Source organism: Natrix helvetica (genome assembly GCF_964273705.1).
Source record: "Natrix helvetica genome assembly, chromosome: 7".
Lineage (NCBI taxonomy): Eukaryota > Metazoa > Chordata > Lepidosauria > Squamata > Natricidae > Natrix > Natrix helvetica.
The window spans coordinates 39,021,478-39,039,530 of NC_138558.1; the positions used below are offsets into that span (position 1 = coordinate 39,021,478).

Consider the following 18,053-nt stretch of genomic DNA (forward strand, 5'->3'; position numbering starts at 1 on the left):
AGATATTAACCTCACCATTGCAATGTAATCTCAGCATGGGATTAATCTTTTCATCACACTGATAATAAAATAATTGAACGTATTTAAGTTTTTCTCTTGCTGAAATCAATATGTAACATATTACATAAAACATGTAAAAAATATGTAACACTGATGACTTTTTATCAATATAATATTACGAATGTGATTCCGAATATACTGGCATTTCATATTTAAATCAAGATCACTTACCAATATGGATATAGCCATTTTTATGTAATCTGTTAAGGATCAATGTTAAAATGAAACCAATGTTTCGGGAATTGTAATAAGTTAGGTAAATAATCCAGGCACAGGACAAAATTGTAGCTGCAAAACAAATATTCATACATTTAGAGCAATGGAAATTATTTTTTCAAAAACACAGAAGTTATACATTTGTAACACAGAAACTCTTTGGAAATGAAAGAGATATGGACTGCCACAGACTCAATGGGAAGCAATATTACCAAATTATTTAATGGTAAATGGGTTCTTGTAACCAGCCATACGGTAGTCATTTTGCAAGGCTGCTCTGTTCCTAAAATTCCACTGGCATACAGTGGCTGAGGACACATATCATTATCTCCCCTCCTTGCCCCAATCTCATGCGTAAAATAGCTTTATAAAACAGTTCCACATACAGCTACATGGCATTATTTTGGAATAGCAATGTTAATTGGTAATTATACTTTTTAAATTGCTTGACTGCCTTAACGGAAGCTTTATTCTAACCATTTACTGCAGATAACACTACATTTCAAATGCTGTAATTTTTTTTTGCCTACATATTGACTATGTTCTATATTGTGTACTATACACGATCCAATAAATGGTATATTATATTCATATAAATATAATTATTTCAGCTGTTACAAGTCAATAAAATGTATATAAAGAGAAAATATGAAGCAAAAGGTATTTTAATGTTTAAATTGCAAGCTGATATAAAATGAACTTAAATAAACTTAGAGGTGGAAAATTAAGAAGCTACATGAAACTGTATTTAACATTCCACTAACTCCAGTTTTGAGATTAGTAATTAAGTTCTGTTTAAAATTACCCAGAATAAAATCAATGTTTTCTAAAACAAATATGTAACATATAGCTGCTGCCAAACATTTAATGTCAGATGAGATAAAATAGATTAGATATAATATTTGAAAACATAAGAAATATTTTTAACAAACCAAACATTACATACCAACAAGGAGCCAAACAACATTTGAGTTATGTTCAGTGAGGAAATTTTCCAACTGAGTGATACTGGGGACAATGCTAACATTAATATTTCTGTCCATTCTTAGAATATTTCAGCAGGGTCTAGATGACTGTAAAGAGAAAAAACAAATGGAGTATCATTTTGAAAAGTGTTGTTGAAGTGATTTGTTTGAGATATATGTAAGAAAGATCAACCACAAAATTAACACACAAAATGAATGTTATGGCCTTTAAGCATCTATAGGATGACAGAAATGCTATTTCATTCAGTAGGATTCATAGGGAGAGCTTTTGTGATAGTGGAATATACACTAAAAAGCAAGAAACAGAATGATAGCTTATTCAAGTAAAAAAGAGTTAGTAACAAGGCAAAAATGATTTCCTTGCTAAACTTAAAATACATATTACATTAATTATGTGATCACCTTTCATATTTAAATATCTTTATTTTCATTTTTAAAATACAAGTGTTAAAGAGTCTCTGATCAAGACTGGGGTCAAAACATTCTTTTAGACCTTGACATACCCAACAAAAATCACTTCCAAAAACCATATGTTTTTCAATTAAAAGCTACAATCAATTGTTTTGTTTTGTTTACAAAAAATATTTTTGAATAAACACAAACAAAGCACAACAAACACCACAAAAATATCTTCCATTACAAATTGTAAAAAGTGTGTCAATTGGTTACAAAGAGCTTTTGTGCATCCCTTCCAGTCATCACCTACAATTCATATCGTTATATATATTTAAATCAAATATATTTAAATATATTACTATCATCATACCTCAATCTTCATATGACTATAACTGTTTTTACGTCCCTTTATATAAAATATTCCAAAATTTAAAGCAAAACCACATAATGGCATTCAATTATCTATTTTCAATATCATCCAGCAACATTACATCTTTATAACACTTTCTAAATAAAAATTAATTATGTTTAATAACAAAGTTTCTAAACCTCCTTTCTTAATCACTGTTTACAATTTATATCCAATTTCCCTTTTATCATGTCAATACAAATATTACATTATTATCATTATCAATCATTTATTTAACAATATCCATCATCATTTCATTTTGGGGGGGAGGGTGTCTTAGTTTAACTAAATTTAACTTACTCTTTTTTTAATATTATAAGCTTTCATACATAACAGAGTTTCTAAACTTCCTTTCATGATCACCATTTAGAATTTATACCAAATTTCCTCGTATCCAACCAATACATGTGTGTACATTGTTATCATTATCAATTATTTATCTAACTATATCCATTATCACTTCATTTTTAACATAATGCTCTAATTTTAACTAAATTTGACTAATATTTTGTTATTAGTTTTCATATCTCAACCTGTGTCTTTCCAGTAATAGTGCAGTCTTATGTCTTTTGCCATTTGTGAAATTAATCTTCTGGTTATTTCCATGATCAAATGTGTGTGGACTTCTCTTCGCAACTTGTTTTTTACATATCTTGTAAAATCTCAAGACCCTCCGGCAGCTTCTTTAATCAGCTTATCTTTGGTTATCAGTAGTGCTTTTGTCAAAGTTTCTCTCCTTGAATCCATCAATTCTTCTCTTTTTTTCTTCTTCTATAACTTGAAATCCAGGGTAGTGCTATTTTCCATCTATCTTCCCTTTCCATGTTCCACTCTTTCCATCTCCAACCACACTCAGTTCACCGTCAGTATCCACAATTATCTTGCCTCTTTGTTCATTTTTTTTAGGACTCTACCTCCACTTTTTCCATTTGCTGGATATCTTCAACTCTTCCATCGAATTTCACTGCATTACAATCTATATTTTCCAATCTCTTCTCAATTATCTCTGTTGTTTCTAATATTTTTTGAATTTCAAACATAATCTGTTGCAATGTTATGGTTTCTTTTTGGAGCTGTGCCATTCTTCCAACTAGTAAACACTGCCACTCTAGTTTCAAAACAAGGTTTTGTTTTCACTTCTCTCCAGCTACCAAGCATCCAAAGAGCACCTGCATAAACAACTCATGCTCTTCCCCTTATCTCTTCTGTAAACAAGCTGAAGCCTTTGAAGTGCAAAGTCAAAATGATCAAAGAAAAAAAAGAGAAAGCAATATTTCCAGAACTCAACCTCCAACCTCCTAGTGGCAGTGCAACTTCTTTTCCCTCTGATATTACTATCCTCTTTATATTCCTTTTACATCTTCTTTTATTCCAGGCTTAAAAGAAACAAAATTCTTAAATGGAGGAAAATAAAGAGAAAAAAACCATCCAAACCAATATTATAAAAATAAAGAAAAAGATTTAATCCATAGGTTAAAAAAAAGAAGAAGAAAACCAATACTTTCACTTTAAAACCTAGGAAATATTTGCAAAACTTCCATCCATTTAAAAAAAAGGATAACACACTGTCCAATATAGTTTAATTTCGCCGCTTATTTTCTTTTCTTTGCAAGTTTAATTTAGCTTTGATTTGGGGGGGGTCTCTTTTATAACAATAAAATTTCCTCACCAGATGGACACACTTTCTCTTTCCGCTTTCCTTCCGTTGCGGAGCTGTCCCAACTTCAGCAGCTTTGGGTTGCGCTTTTGTCGCCAGCAAGAAGAGATTCCCTTGGATCAATCAGGGACTTTGCGATGTCCCTGAGATCAACAAGACATACTCTTCCCTGTCACCGTCTCTTCGGGACGGTTTAGGTCCAAAAGGACCATCCAGCGGCAAAAAAAACCGACTGCGATCTCGGAGCTCCTAGATCGCATGTCATACTGTTGAGACATCAGCTCCTGTCTCCCGCTACAATCAATTGTTAAGTACTCATTTCTTCAAAGCCTGCTGCAGCAGACACCAAGAATCCAATAGTAAATGAAATATTAACTTAATTTTTAATGGCACAAACTTTTGTAAACAAGAAACAATACTAATGTTCCAAACAAGGTAAAGTAGGACTGTGAAGTTTCTCCTGCAATACAGGGGTCCTCAACCTCCAAGCCACAGAGCTTTGTAGGTGGCCTGTTACCTCCAGCTGCACAGCTGGAAGTAAACAGCAGGCGAGTGAGTAAAACCGAAGCCACCTTCCCCCCCCCCCCCCAAGTCTGTAGAAAAAGTGTCTTCCACGAAACCGGCCGCTGGTGCCAAAAAGGTAGGGATTGCTTCTCTAATAAAATAGTGTATTAGTCAATGCCACTGTGTTGATATTAATTTAGTAGGACCATCCTATGGCATACATAGTCTAGTGCAGGGAAAGAACTATAATATGCAATATGGAAGGATGGAAATGGTAATTGCTATGTTTGTTACTGCAGCAAAGATTGAAAATTGCTTCTTTAAATATGTTTTCTTGCATTTTTTTATTTTCACTTTTTCCTTTCATATGTAATCTCTTTTTTCTATTTCTCCTTCTATGATTCTGTAATTTCTAAAATCTTTCTAAAATATTCTTTTACAAGAATTTAGTAGCTTTAATCATTTTCTACAATTTTACATGTTCTAGTAGGATATACTAGATATGCTATTAGGGTGGTGATAGTACAGTAGACACTAAGAGGAGCCTGAATTATTGAATTAATAAACTGAAAAGTGAAGTGGGCTTAAAATGCACTCCTACTTTATTCTTCTTTGGGTGGTGACAATTCCAGATACATGGAGATCTAACTCTCAAAAAGGTGTTGCAGCACCAAGACTGAATGAGAAGCAATCTTCTGTCTATTGGCGACCCCTTGGGTTTTCCCAAAGCCTTGCTTTCAGAATCAACAGTTGGGTCTCAACCGTTGCAGCTCTGAAATGCATGTTAACATGGTTCACATTTTAATAAAAAAATAAAATAAAATAAGTAATTATCAACTTCAGGTAAACGAGTCTCTGTCACCATAAAGTGGTCTCACTGTTGCCTGATTGGTGTAGAGCAGTGGTAGTCAACCTGGTCCCTACCGCCCACTAGTGGGCGTTCCAGCTTTCATGGTGGGCTGTAGGGGTTTTGTCCAATACTGAAGCACTTTCCTTTTTTTAATTTAACTGACTTCCCTACTTTATAAATCACCATTACTGTGGAACCAGTGGGCAGTTAGAAAATTTTACTACTAACAAGAGATACAAAATTGGGCGGTAGGTATAAAAAGGTTGACTACCCCTGGTGTAGAGTGACCTAATGAATCTGATCAGGTGGGCTGGGAGTTTGTGCAAAGCTGCCCATAGCTTATTGTGTTCTACATAATGAAAAGCTTTTATGTAATTAGTAACTCTCTCTTACACCAATTTTAAATAATTCTAATTCATCAATGCAGCATAGCTCCTGAGATTAGTATAATCTATCAATGTGCTTGGAATAATGCAGATGAAATGTCATTAATTTCTAACAATCTATTAGAATATTTCTTTTTTATTTATAATAAAAGATTATGGTATATGAAAAATCGAAGTCAGTTTTAGATATACCCATCAACAGTAGCTCAGGAAGCATTTTAAAAAATAAGGGAATTCATGGAAAATAGAATTGCCATGAGACAGGAAAGGTCAAATTAACTTAAGCAGGATATTCAGAAAACAATTTCCACAATTCCTATCAAACTAGGATTTTATAATATGAGCCGGGGGGGGGGGGGAGGGAGATTTTGAAGCTCCTGTCAACATTGTTCTTGAAAACAGTATGCTAGATTAAATTCTAATATAATAGTATATGTTTTATGTTCTTAAGAAATCTATTAGTTTCCGCTGCCGCCAACCCCGTGCTATCACTCTACTGAATACTTAATTTCCACAGCACTGTCTTTTTTCTCATCTTCTCATTTTACCTATTTTCTCCTATTGCTTTCTTATTATTTATCATTTTTTAAAAGTTTTTTATTTTTTATTCTTACATACCATTATAAGTATATTCACATAATTGTTATTCTTCTTTACACTTGCCATTCTTATACATTTGTTATTCCGTTTAATAGGTTATAATATACAGTTTGGGTTGCTTTATTTACCATCCCTTCCGCCTGTTTTAACACCACCTTATTTTCCCTTTCTTTTCTCCCTCTCCTTTCTCTATTTTCTTCCTTCCTCTTCTCTTTCCCCTTCCTTCTTCTCTTACCTCTCCCCTTCTCCTACTCTTTCCCTTCCCCTTCCTACCCTCTCTACTTCCCTTTCTCTCCCTTCCACCCTCCTCTCCTTACCTCTTTCTTCCTTCCCTTCTCTTCCTCTCATTCTCTCCTCTCTCCCTTTCTTTTTCTGTTGTTATAGGTGTCTCTCGAAAATCTCAGTTTATGTTTTCTTGGGTTGATATTTCCACAAACCCAAATATAATTTAGTATCATTTCTTATTCCCTTATCTTCGCTAATCTATCCTATGTTTTTTTCCCTTTATATCTCACTCTTGAATATATACTTATATATTTAGTACTTTCTTTTCTGTTTTCCTCCTCTTTCCCTTTCTCATTCAATAGTGTATCATCTAGTTTTTGTATCTTCTCCTTACTTTCTTTTCTAGTTTCCTTTCTCTAGCCAATCATAAAATGTCTTGAAGTACACCGATTCTTCTTTATCCTTTATTTTAAATGTCAACCTGTTCATCTCTGCACAATCTAGTATTATTATTTTTTATTATCTCTTCATCTGTTGGTAACTTATTTAACTTCCAATTATGGGCAAATACAATTCTCGCTGCTATAGTTACATGTATAATCAAATAGGTATCCTCTTTCTTATGTTTCTCTGGGAGAATACCCAATAAAAATGTCTCTGGTCTAAATTCTATTTCTTGTTGTAACATTTTCTCTAGCCATGCTGTTATTTTAGTCCAATATTTCCTTGCTTCTGCACATCTCCACCACATATGATAATATGAACCTGTTGCTTGTTGACATTTTCAACATTTCGCTGACTTGTCCTTAAACATCTTTGCTCATTTCTCCGGTGACAGGTGCCATCTATAAAACATTTTGTATAAGTTTTCTTTGTAAGTTGTTGGCATGGTTAATTTATAGTTCCTTTCCCATAATTGTTGCCACTTTTCTAACTCCATCCTGTAGCCAAAGTTCTTTGCCCATCTTAACATTGTATCTTTAATCACTTCTTCTTCTAGCCTAATTCTGAATAGATAGCTATATAGTTTCTTGTTTATTCTTTCTTCTGTTCCCATAAATATCTAATCCAACTTTGAACTTCCCAAGTTAAAACCATTCTCCCTTTTATCTTTTTCATATCTTGATTGTATTGTTGCTTGTAACATATGATTAATGATTGCAGCTATGCTTTATGACCTATGATTTATTATTTTCTGTTTATATGTACACTGTGAGTTTATGCACCGGAAACAAATTCCTTGTGTTTGATTACAGTTGGCCAATAAAGAATTCTATTCTATTATTCACTTACACAAGCATCCTTCCACTATGTCACAGATCAAGAATAAACTTATTTTACTCTGTTAGAGTCATAATGGAAAGAATTGGATAAATTATACAAAGAGAGAATCATAAAATTAAGAATCTGGGAGATTAGATTCCGACATAACTGGAGTATAGAAATCAGTAACAACTCATTAATTGTTCACATTGAGGCTTACTGGAATGTATAATTCATTTTATAGTTTTACACCTGCTTTAAATTGCTTTAGATCTTAAAATGATAATATTTTCATAGCAGCCCAAATATAATAAGATTAAAATGATATTTATAAAGATACTTTCAGCCTTAATAAAATCATGGGTTAATTTTTTAAAATCTACATTAATTAAATCTACATTTGCACTAAAGGAAATTATTTTAAGAGTCTTTAGGCTACATGGCATTTACATACCTCATTTACTTCCTTTTTCTATCAGGAACATACAGTATCAAAATAGCTCAACGGGGGGTAAGATCTACATATCTATGCAAGGGAAAGCAGAGAAAATAGTTAGTTATCTTGGAAAAGATACTACTTGAAAAGCCAATATGTATGAGCAAAGACTAAGATACACCACATTTTAAAACATTATGGAAAATGTATTTTTATTTATTAGATTTTAATTCTGCCTGACTCCAAAATGTCTCTCAACAGCTTACAAATTTTCTGGGGGTAGGTTGAATTTGTTAGCTTACTCCAAATGTGATTTTTTAAAAAATAGAATATTGGTTAAGAATTCCATCTTTTTCCAACAGTGCAAATCAAAAAAACAACAACAATTAATCTCATTTATAAATGTATTAACCAATGTGGTTCAAATATTAACCAATGTGGAAATATTCTCTGTGCAGAACTTTATTTACTTTCATTATCCAAAGTTATTCAATCAACCCTAAGCATCAGCTATCTCTCTGCTTGTCTTTGATTCCAGAAAAATTATGAATATACTTTGAATCTTCTATGAGTTGTACTAAGATTTGTTTAATTGTTAGATTCTGTAAGCTAGCCAGAATTGTGATAGATAAGGCAGCATATATATATTTCATAAATAAAACAATACGTAGAAGATGCAGCTGATTTAATGGGGAGACTCATTTGTATAAACTTTTAAAATATTCAGCTTTTCTTGCTTTTTTTCAACCCATTTGCAATGTTGGCTACAGTAAGTGCACTATGGCAACCATATAATATCACAGTGTTTCATGCTAAGATGATCTACCAGATATCTGCATGAGATGAACTTTGGATCTGAAGGCATTGTGAATAGTTCTAACAAGCGTTCGTGCTCTCAACAGACTGAATGATTCCTGTTGTTCTAAAGTTGAACTTCAGTGAAATTCCATACCTGATCTATTTTTCCTCAGAGAGCTGCAAAAAGTGCCATTATGGCAGCAACCAGGCAAAAAGAAAAGCTTTAAATCATTTACTTATTCAGCACTGTAAAGATAACTGGATTTTAATGAGCTATAGCATTATTCTTAAAGTAAACTTAGTATTAAGTTAATCATCATCGCTCACTCTATCAAAGTGTCCCTGTAAGATGCTGGAAGTTAAATCAGTAGTACAATCTGGCAGCTGGTTCACAGAATAATAAGGTGTCCAACCGTTGTTTTCAAAGAACTTATATATAAATGTATACAGACATTTATTTCTCTTTGGAATCTCAAAGTATTTACTGAAATAGTTGTGAGATTAAACTAACCTTTTCCCAATAACTCTTACTAATCCAAATCTAATTCCTTATTGACTCTTAGTTTCCCACAGCTGAACCTCACTACATATTGTCACTCTCTTTTTCTATAAAGTGATATGACAATGTTTTTGGAACCGCATTGATTTTTTAAAATCCTGTGATATATAATTCTGCAACTTTGGAATAATATTTATCTTTTCACTGTGTCAATATTCAGCAGGAATAATGATGAAGAAAAAGACTAATAAATTCATATTTTTATATTTATATGAAAATTTCTGGAGAAAAATAATTTCACCATATTCAGGAAATGAGCTCCCATTCCACATAGACCCCCTTTCTTTTTTAGTACACCAATATTTGAGTCTATCTTTCTACAGTTGACATGAATGCTCCCTCTGCTACTATCAGGCTACTATCGCAATCTGTCCCAAACATATTTATGAAATTATAGCCAACTCACTTTCACAAACTTTAGACACCTAATATAGTATAACATCTTCACAATAAATTGAAATCAACAATAACGTTAAGAAAAACTAAAATTGAATTAAAATTTAAATCACAAAGCAATGTTAAAAATGAAAAATGGTCCAGCATAGTAAAGACATTAAACCTCAAATGCTCTACAGAAAAACCAGATTTCTAACATTTGCTACAATGTTAAAAGTGTAGGATTAATCTAAATTGTGAGTTACAAGATTTTTTTATAAATCAGAATTTACAACCATAAATAAAAAAGAACCCAAACCTCATACTTGTTTCTTTAGATATTCCCCCTTCATTAAACTATACCAGGATTATAAAACACTTTTTTCCCCAATCTTACTCTCAATTTCAGCAGCAAAGTGGATCAAATCATCTCCACACCAACCTACACCAAATCCTATGTCCAAAACTATAAAATCTAAAACTAAACGAGATACCATACAGTAATCCTCAATTTATGATTGTTCATTTAGTGACTGTTTGAAGTTACAATAGCACTGAAAAAAGTAATTTATGACCATTTTTCACACTTCGGGCTGCTGCACCTTGGTCACGTGATCAAAATTCAGACCTTGGCAACTGACTCATATTTATGATGGTTGCAGTGTGCTGGGTTCATGTGATCACCCTTTGCAAACTTCTGACAAGCAAGGTCAATGGAGAAGTCAATAGGGGTTCACTTAACAACTGTGCTACTAACTTAACAACTACGTTTAAGAACTATTGCAAGAAAGGTTGTATAATGGGGAAAACTCATTTAACAAATATCTCACTTAGCAACAGAAATTTTGGGCTCAATGGTGGTCATAAGTCAAGGACTACCTGTATTTCATAATATAATCCTTGAATAATCAAAGGTCTTTTGTATATTAAAAAAGTAAACATTAAAAAAATTGAAGTGGAATAAGCCTTGTTCTTCATCAGCAACTGAATCAACTACTTCAGATTCATGGAAGCCTAATTTACCCTCAAGTAGAAAGAAGCCAGTTCTTTCTGAAGTATATTATAATTATAATTCAATACAACCTTTCTCAAACAATATGCATTCTATCTCAAAAGAGGCAGAAGAACCAATTCTATCCAAAATAATTCCACTTAATTAAATAGAGTTTTCTGCAAAGTAAAGCAAGTATCCGTGGTAAATGAACTCTAAAAATATACTACAATCTTAAACATACCTGCCATAAAAAATTTCCAATAAACATTTTGAAGAAACACTGCTACAATTATATTACACATTTTAGAACATGACCAATTACTTCCTTCTAATATATGGGAAGTTGCAAGGTCACAAATGAAATTATCTGTAGCCATGATATAACTGAAAGACATACAATATCCCAGATATTACTATCCTATACTTTATTATAGTCCAATATACTTTCATTTTAAACCAGAAAAACCTGTTTTGTTTTTAAACCATTATATTTAGCAAAATCTTCCATTATTTGTCATAATTCATTTTTTCCTTATACTAATGTATTGATTTGCTAGAAAATCTTGAAATATGATGATACATGGCCACAATAAATTTAATTTAATCTATAAAGAAAATAAATTAAAATATTGCTTTATTCTGTTACCTAAGAACAAAATACCACGGCTGAAATATATTGCTATATACAGTAGCTATGATGTTTCAGTTTAAACATGGCATTCAAAACTTTTTTTTGTATGCCAATTAAGTTTAAACTGGTGAGATTATTGTCTTCTGCTTTGATTATTCCTTTTGTTACGCTTTCAATAGTTGTTTTATCTAATGCTTTGAAATTCGTAAAATTTTCCAGTGCAGGCCACCTTAAAGACCTTTCTGGACAGAAACATATACATGTGGCAATGTATAAGAAAATATTTTAAAAGACAATTAAATGCAATTGTCCAAGTGAAACCAACCAAGAAATAGAATTATTAGCGGAGTCTGGGAGTAACTTCAATTGGGTGAAATATTACCTTATGTGTATAGATACTATTTGTATGGGTGCAGTGTTGACTCTGCATGGCAAGTCCCTGCAGTTTCCTTGGCAAGATTTAAAAAGTGGTTTGCCATTCCCTCCTTTGCAGGGCTGTGAGTGACTGGCTCAAGATCATCCAATTGGGTTTTGTATGTAAGGTGAGGCTAGATGCCTTAACCCAGGGGTGTCCAAACTTGGGAACTTTAAGACTTGTGGACTTCAACTCCCAGAATTCCCCAGCCAGCCATGCTGGCTGGGGAATTCTGGGAGTTGAAGTCCACAGTCTTAAAGTTCCCAAGTTTGGACACCCTGCTTAACCCTACAACAAACTGGCTCTCTCATATGGATAGCAGGAATCCAAAAAGGCTCAGATGTTGAACTTTCATTTCTCCATTAACTTGTGTTTCACTGAAACCAAGACACACCATTCCACACACACGGTGCATAGCTAAATTCACATTTCAGATTATTTTTTTTCCTTTTTCAAAAATCATGTGAAATATTCCACTGTATCAGGTATTTTAACTTGCTGCTTTGACAAGTGCTTAAAGTGGGAAATCTGGTCCAAAACTAGCCAAAGGGCACCCAGTTCAATAACGAAATGTTCCTAAAGCATGATTTCAGTCTGACCGCTTGATTGCAAGAAGAAACCACGTACTGTAGAACAGACAACCAGAATATGCCCAACGGAGCAGAGGCCGTAAATGACTTCGAAAGAAGCACAACGCGGAAGGTTTCCCTTAAGAAATAAGCCCTTATCAAGGTCTGCCTGCTCCCCCCCCTCTCCTCCTCCCTCCCCCAAACCAGGGTGGCCCGTCTTCACGTCTTTTCAAGCGCGGCCTCTCTTCCAAACGATCGCGTGTATAAAATGAGCGCTGCACACCGAACTAATCCGGAGGAGGAGGAGGAGGAGGTGAGCTACCTGAGCGATCAACTGCGCCCTGTGCAAGCAGCGCCCTGATCAGCGGGTGGGAGTGCCCGGCGAGCGATCGGGATTCATGATCTCAAAGGGCAAAAGCACCCGAGCAGCCGCATCGCGTCCACAGCCACTTCGCCACCGCCTCCGCGGCTCTTTCCACCTCGGCTTTAATTAGGGCTGAGGATGGCGAGAGTCGCGGCCGGACTCCGAGCAGCAGCAACGCCCCCTCCGCTCGGACGAACGGAGCCCGGGCATCTTCCTCTTCGCTTCCACCGGCAGCCTCTCTCGTAAGAAAAAGGCCGGGGCCGAAGCCTAGAAAACCCAGGAGGCGGCTTTGCCGCTCCACCTGCCGCTGCGCACGAAAGACGGCTCAGAGCAGCCCACGCAAGACGGCCCAGCTCCCCCGGCTTACCCCATGGTCTACTGTTTACATCCAATCCCTCTGCGGTTCTTTACTACGAATCCGGAACCCGGCGCCTCCTCCCCAACCGACGCTGCCTGCGAATAACGGCAAACTCCACCCGAGCCTGCCTCCCATGTCATTCTGCCAATCCCAGGAACACTCTCGGGTTGACCGAGCAATGGTAACAGTCTACAGTCGGAAGCAGAAGGCGGGCCAAAAAGCCGACCTCTAGCCAATCGCGTCATACGCGAACCTTGAAAGCGACGCCTCCGTGGAATTTTTATGCGACGAAGATAGAAAAATAAAGTAGACTTCCCCAAGGCTCCGAACTTCCGAGTAAACGCAGAACTTTGCTTCTTTGGCTCGCAAAATAAGTTATGCAACGTCCAGGGAGTGTGAATGAACTTTGGATCTGGGCTGAAAGAGAGAAATTAAGGAGTCCTAGTTTACTGAAGTCTAAGGAAGAAGGAGAATTGAGGGAAATTCAATCCTAGTCCGCGATAAATATATGCCCATTGTAACAACGTTGCAGTACACTTAAGTGCAATGTTCTCTTGCCACATTCGGCAACGCGGTCATTAAATCTCTCTCTTTTTCCCGTACTGAAAATGTAGAAATGAAACGAAAGTGGGAGAAGGTGATCGGGCGTTGTATGAAGAGGCTTTTACAACCACGTGCCCAAAGGCGATAACTATATATAAATTGACTACTTTGGAAATGTATCATATTCAGTATACATAATATTCAGTACAACTCCCTCAGCTCGCGATTGCATGATATGGTTACCCACGTTCATTCCGATCGATCTTCTACTTTCAGTGGGGCTGCCGGGTCTCAGCTGCAAAAATTCGGGCGATTGCTAAATGGACCACAAGAACCTCGCTGCCATGTGTATTTTGCATGCAAACGTTGTTAGCTCTTGAGATGCTGAGCCGTAAACTCCATCTGTGTTCAAAGCTATGCATAAAGAGCTGTAAATATAAGTGTGGGTAAGCTATCCCATATAGGCATAGCTATAAATATTTAATCTTGTTTTGCTAATATTAAATCAATTAAATAATTAAATGTGTTGCAGTGATGAATAATGGCCCACAACTCTGAAATATGCACACAAACGTATGAAATAAACATGAACTACTCCCTTGATCTATTGTAATTCACTTATTCAAATCAAATCGCTATTGCAGTCATAGATCAACTTGAGGAGTATGAGGCACAGTGAGTAAAAGTATGGAAGACACATCAGAGTTTTAAAATGTTGAAAAGCTAGAAGGTATGAAATATATATAGGGTAGGAGCATTAGACAGGTGCAAGAGTACAAAGATTAGCATGTGGAAAATTACAGAGCACACTAGAAAGGCTAACCAGATGCTAATTAAACCTAGTTTATAGCACAGGTCATCATCCAAGGGATTTTAAGAGCTGCCTAGAACAAGTCAACACCATGTTATAGCAGGATTGGTATCTGAAAGCTGTAGGGAAGTGAGCCTTCTGTACTCCATCATATTTATGCAGTAATGGTAAGATTAAGCTAGTACATCTATAATACAGGCACTGCATAGCATGTGCTCTGTTGTTTCAGTCTGTACAGAGTCACAAGCTTAATTTCTCTCTGGGTAAGCAATCTTCCTGTATTAAACTTAAAGGACAGCTGAGGGGAGAGTATGATATGAGATAAAGGGCCTCCAGTGTTTGGGAAGTTTAATTAACTATGCCATAGGGAAAGCAAAGTATCTGTTGGATTTTCTGGCAATAGAGATTGGGATCCTGGCTAAATCCAATTAGCACTCTATGTCACCTTACATGCTACTTAATAAGAGCTTTGGCCTGACTGTACCCCATGCTGAATAGAGAGAGAAGCCCAAGGATTTTAATTTTATTTACCACTGCCTGTTTTCATCCACATGAAACTCATTACTCATAGTTAACAAGACAAGGTGAAAGGGGGGGGGGGGAGCCAAGAGCTGAGTTGGTCACCCATACTCTAGCCTTCACATTCATTTAGTTATCTTGTACACATGTAGATAGATGCACAGGTACAAAGAGGGTCATGACTCTGATATTTGGTTATCTTATGGAACAACAGTAAAGATTTAAACATCCCTTCCTTGCGTCAGGGGATTTGGGAGGAGGAGGAGGAGGTGTGCAATGTATAAGGGAAAAATTGTAAATGTCTTTGACCTACGACTTCTTCCCCATTTAAATTCCTTCCCAATCAGCTCTTCAATTTGCTCTGTAAGGGGCTACTAAGAGTATGCTGGTCTTGTGGAAAATTATGTGCCCGTGATTCCCCTTGCTGGGTATCCTCCAGTAGCAACATCTGGGATACGGGGGAATTTGGCAAAGAAAGTGATGGCAGCAGCAGTTGAGACATTGATTTAGATCCGCCCAGTGAGGATACATAACTGATATTTAGGTTAGCTCACACCTGGTTAAAAATGTGAACTGGAATTAGCCCACAATGGTGTGGGACAGTGGAGCAATTCAGCCAGTTCAATCCGGTTTGGGTGAACCGGTAGTGGTAGCTGTCCACCTGCCCGGACGTCATCACGTCCCATTTTTGACACACTGCTCATGCGCGGAAGGTCCTGAGCATGCACGTGCGAGTGCAAACTGGTAGCGAAGGTAAGTTGATTTCACCCCTGGTGTGGAGCCCACCAATGGTTGTAGTCTTCGATTTACAACACTTCATTTAGTGACCATTCGAAGTTACAACGGCACTGAAAAAAGTAAGTTATTGTTTATCACACCTAAGACTGCTGCAGCATTCCCAAGATCATGTGATCAAAATCCAGACACTTGGCAACTGTTTCATATTTCTGACGGGTTGTAGTGTCCTGGGGACATGTGATCACTTTTTGGCAACTTTCTGATTAGCAAAGTCAATGGGGAAGCCAGATTCACTTAACAACTGTATTACTAACTTAACAACTACAATGATTCACTTAACAACATTGGCAAAAAGGTCATAAAATGGGGCAAAAGTCACAACAAAACTCACTTAGCAACAGAAATGTTGGGCTCAATTGTGGTCATAAGTCAAAGACTACCTGTACAGCTCTTGAACAGCTGTGCTCTCCTGTGATTACATTGTATGCCCTTGATTGCTTGTTTTTAATATTTGTGGTGTTTCTATGACTGTTTCATTTTTTTTATTCTGTTCATGTTTTAATTTTAAGCTGCCCAGAGACATGAATGTGAGATGGGCAGCCATCTAAGTTGAAATAAAATAAATAAGCTCACTTTTGTTCTACTGTCCTGCAACACTGCAGCTTTGGTTTTTAATACCATTTTCCCTCTCTGTTCCAAATTCTTTCTCATCACTAGTGCAATGTCTATATTTTATCCATTGATATCCTAATACTTTTCAGTGTTTTCCCTAACAGTTTTTGTTGACTTTTCATAGCAATCTAGGCTCATGGATTTCCTCTAAAGTTAGAGAGAGGCCCGCCAAAATATATTTGACAGCCCTATGTAATGTATTTATAGAAATGATCTTTGGCTTTGGCTAAGTAAACACATCTTCCGGATATGACTCTGTCAGTTTATAATGGTTATAAGTGGGCAATAGGGAAATTGCTAAGAAACATTGTTCTGGCAGAAGTGAATTGAAGGGAAGCACATTCTGGCCTCTGCCACTAGCCAGGAAACAAAAGACCTCTGAAAAATTGCCTCTGCAGCCTTCCAGAAAAGAATAATGATAAGGGAATGGCTTATTCATTACTTTGGGAAGAAGGTGCTGGAATCTTGCTTCTCCCATCACCCTTCTTGAAAGAAAACTTAACAACTGCTAATTCTTCTGCGATTACAAAACTATTACTGTACACTGGCCACTGGATTAAGGAACCAGTAGATTTAAGAACCATGCAAAGGGAATAAGTAGCTAGGTTTATGATTAATTGAGCATTGCAATCCATGGTTTATTCAGCTGCACTGATTTTTTTTACTGAAAATTATCAGATAAATCTTTAATATTAATTCGCTGTCATTGGCATCCATTTGTTAGAAACGTTTATTCATATTGCTTTCTTATTATTAAGAAAACAATGATAGTTATATGTGTATTAGAAGCATATACTTATAATTAAATGCATTGCATAATATTTGCTTTCTACACTTCCTGTTTTTGGAGTGGAGGTAATTGGCAAACTCTTTGTCAGAGTGAGAGTGCCGAGTAAATGAAAGTCTTTTATAGTATTATGTATGTCTACATTAAGAGACATGGTGGCTCAATGGCTAAGACTGAGCTTGTCGATCAGAAAGGTTGGCAGTTCACCTGAATCCCTAGCACCGCGTAATGGAGTGAGCTCCTGTTACTTGTCCCAGCTTTTGCCAACCTAGTGGGTCGAAAGCACGTAACAAATGCAAGTAGAAAAATAGGGACCACCTTTGGTGGGAAGGTAACAGTGTTCCGTGCACCTTCGTCATTTAGTCATGCTGGCCACATGACCACAAAGACGTCTTCGGATAGTGCTGGCTCTTTGGCTTTGAAATGGATATGAGCACTGCCCCCTAGAGTTGGGAATGACTAGCACATATGTGTGAGGGGAACCTTTACCTTATGTCTACATTAAGGAACTGCTTCGAGGCTAGAAGACTATAGGAGAAAGAAAAACAAAATGGACAATAGAAAAATTAATTGAAGATATTTCTCTCAGCCACCTGCTCTCCAGTTATATATGCTCAAATCGAACAAGAGTAGAAGAAAATAAAACTCAGGATAAGAAAGTAAAACAAAGAACATTTCCCCAAATTGCAGATGATCAAAAATCTTAAACAACATGAAGCTGCACTGCTCATTAGATTGCTATATAGTTCTAAGATCTCTGCTTTCCAGTCCCTGGGAATTGGTTATGAACCAGTTCAATGAAAGAAAAACAAAGGCAAAATTGAATGTTTATGTCTTCTTATTAAGGGTTCCACCTGAAAGGGGAACTTTCCTGCTTCTAACTTTTAAGGCTCTGATGGTCCTATCCACTTTCTGTGTGGACAAGTTTAGAT

The 18,053-nt window shown here is 36.1% G+C and overlaps 1 protein-coding gene across 12 annotated transcripts in view; it reads right to left on the reverse strand.

The window, feature by feature from the left end:
* Positions 1–13,263, reverse strand: part of BLTP1 (bridge-like lipid transfer protein family member 1) — a 148,207-nt gene extending 134,944 nt beyond the window's left edge. For 6 of the 12 annotated variants that reach the window (XM_081960109.1, XM_081960110.1, XM_081960111.1 and 3 more), the window contains exons 1-3: positions 13,061–13,262; positions 1,223–1,349; positions 232–348 (exon numbers count right to left, since the gene is read on the reverse strand). In XM_081960109.1, coding sequence (XP_081816235.1) covers positions 232–348; positions 1,223–1,319 — 214 coding nt within the window. In that variant the 5' untranslated portion in view covers positions 1,320–1,349; positions 13,061–13,262. Of the gene's footprint in view, positions 1–231; positions 349–1,222; positions 1,350–12,651; positions 12,968–13,060 lie in introns of those variants that run through there. The other 6 variants (XM_081960106.1, XM_081960114.1, XM_081960104.1 and 3 more) reach the window with 3 other exon arrangements.
* Between the last annotated feature and the right edge of the window lie 4,790 nt (positions 13,264–18,053).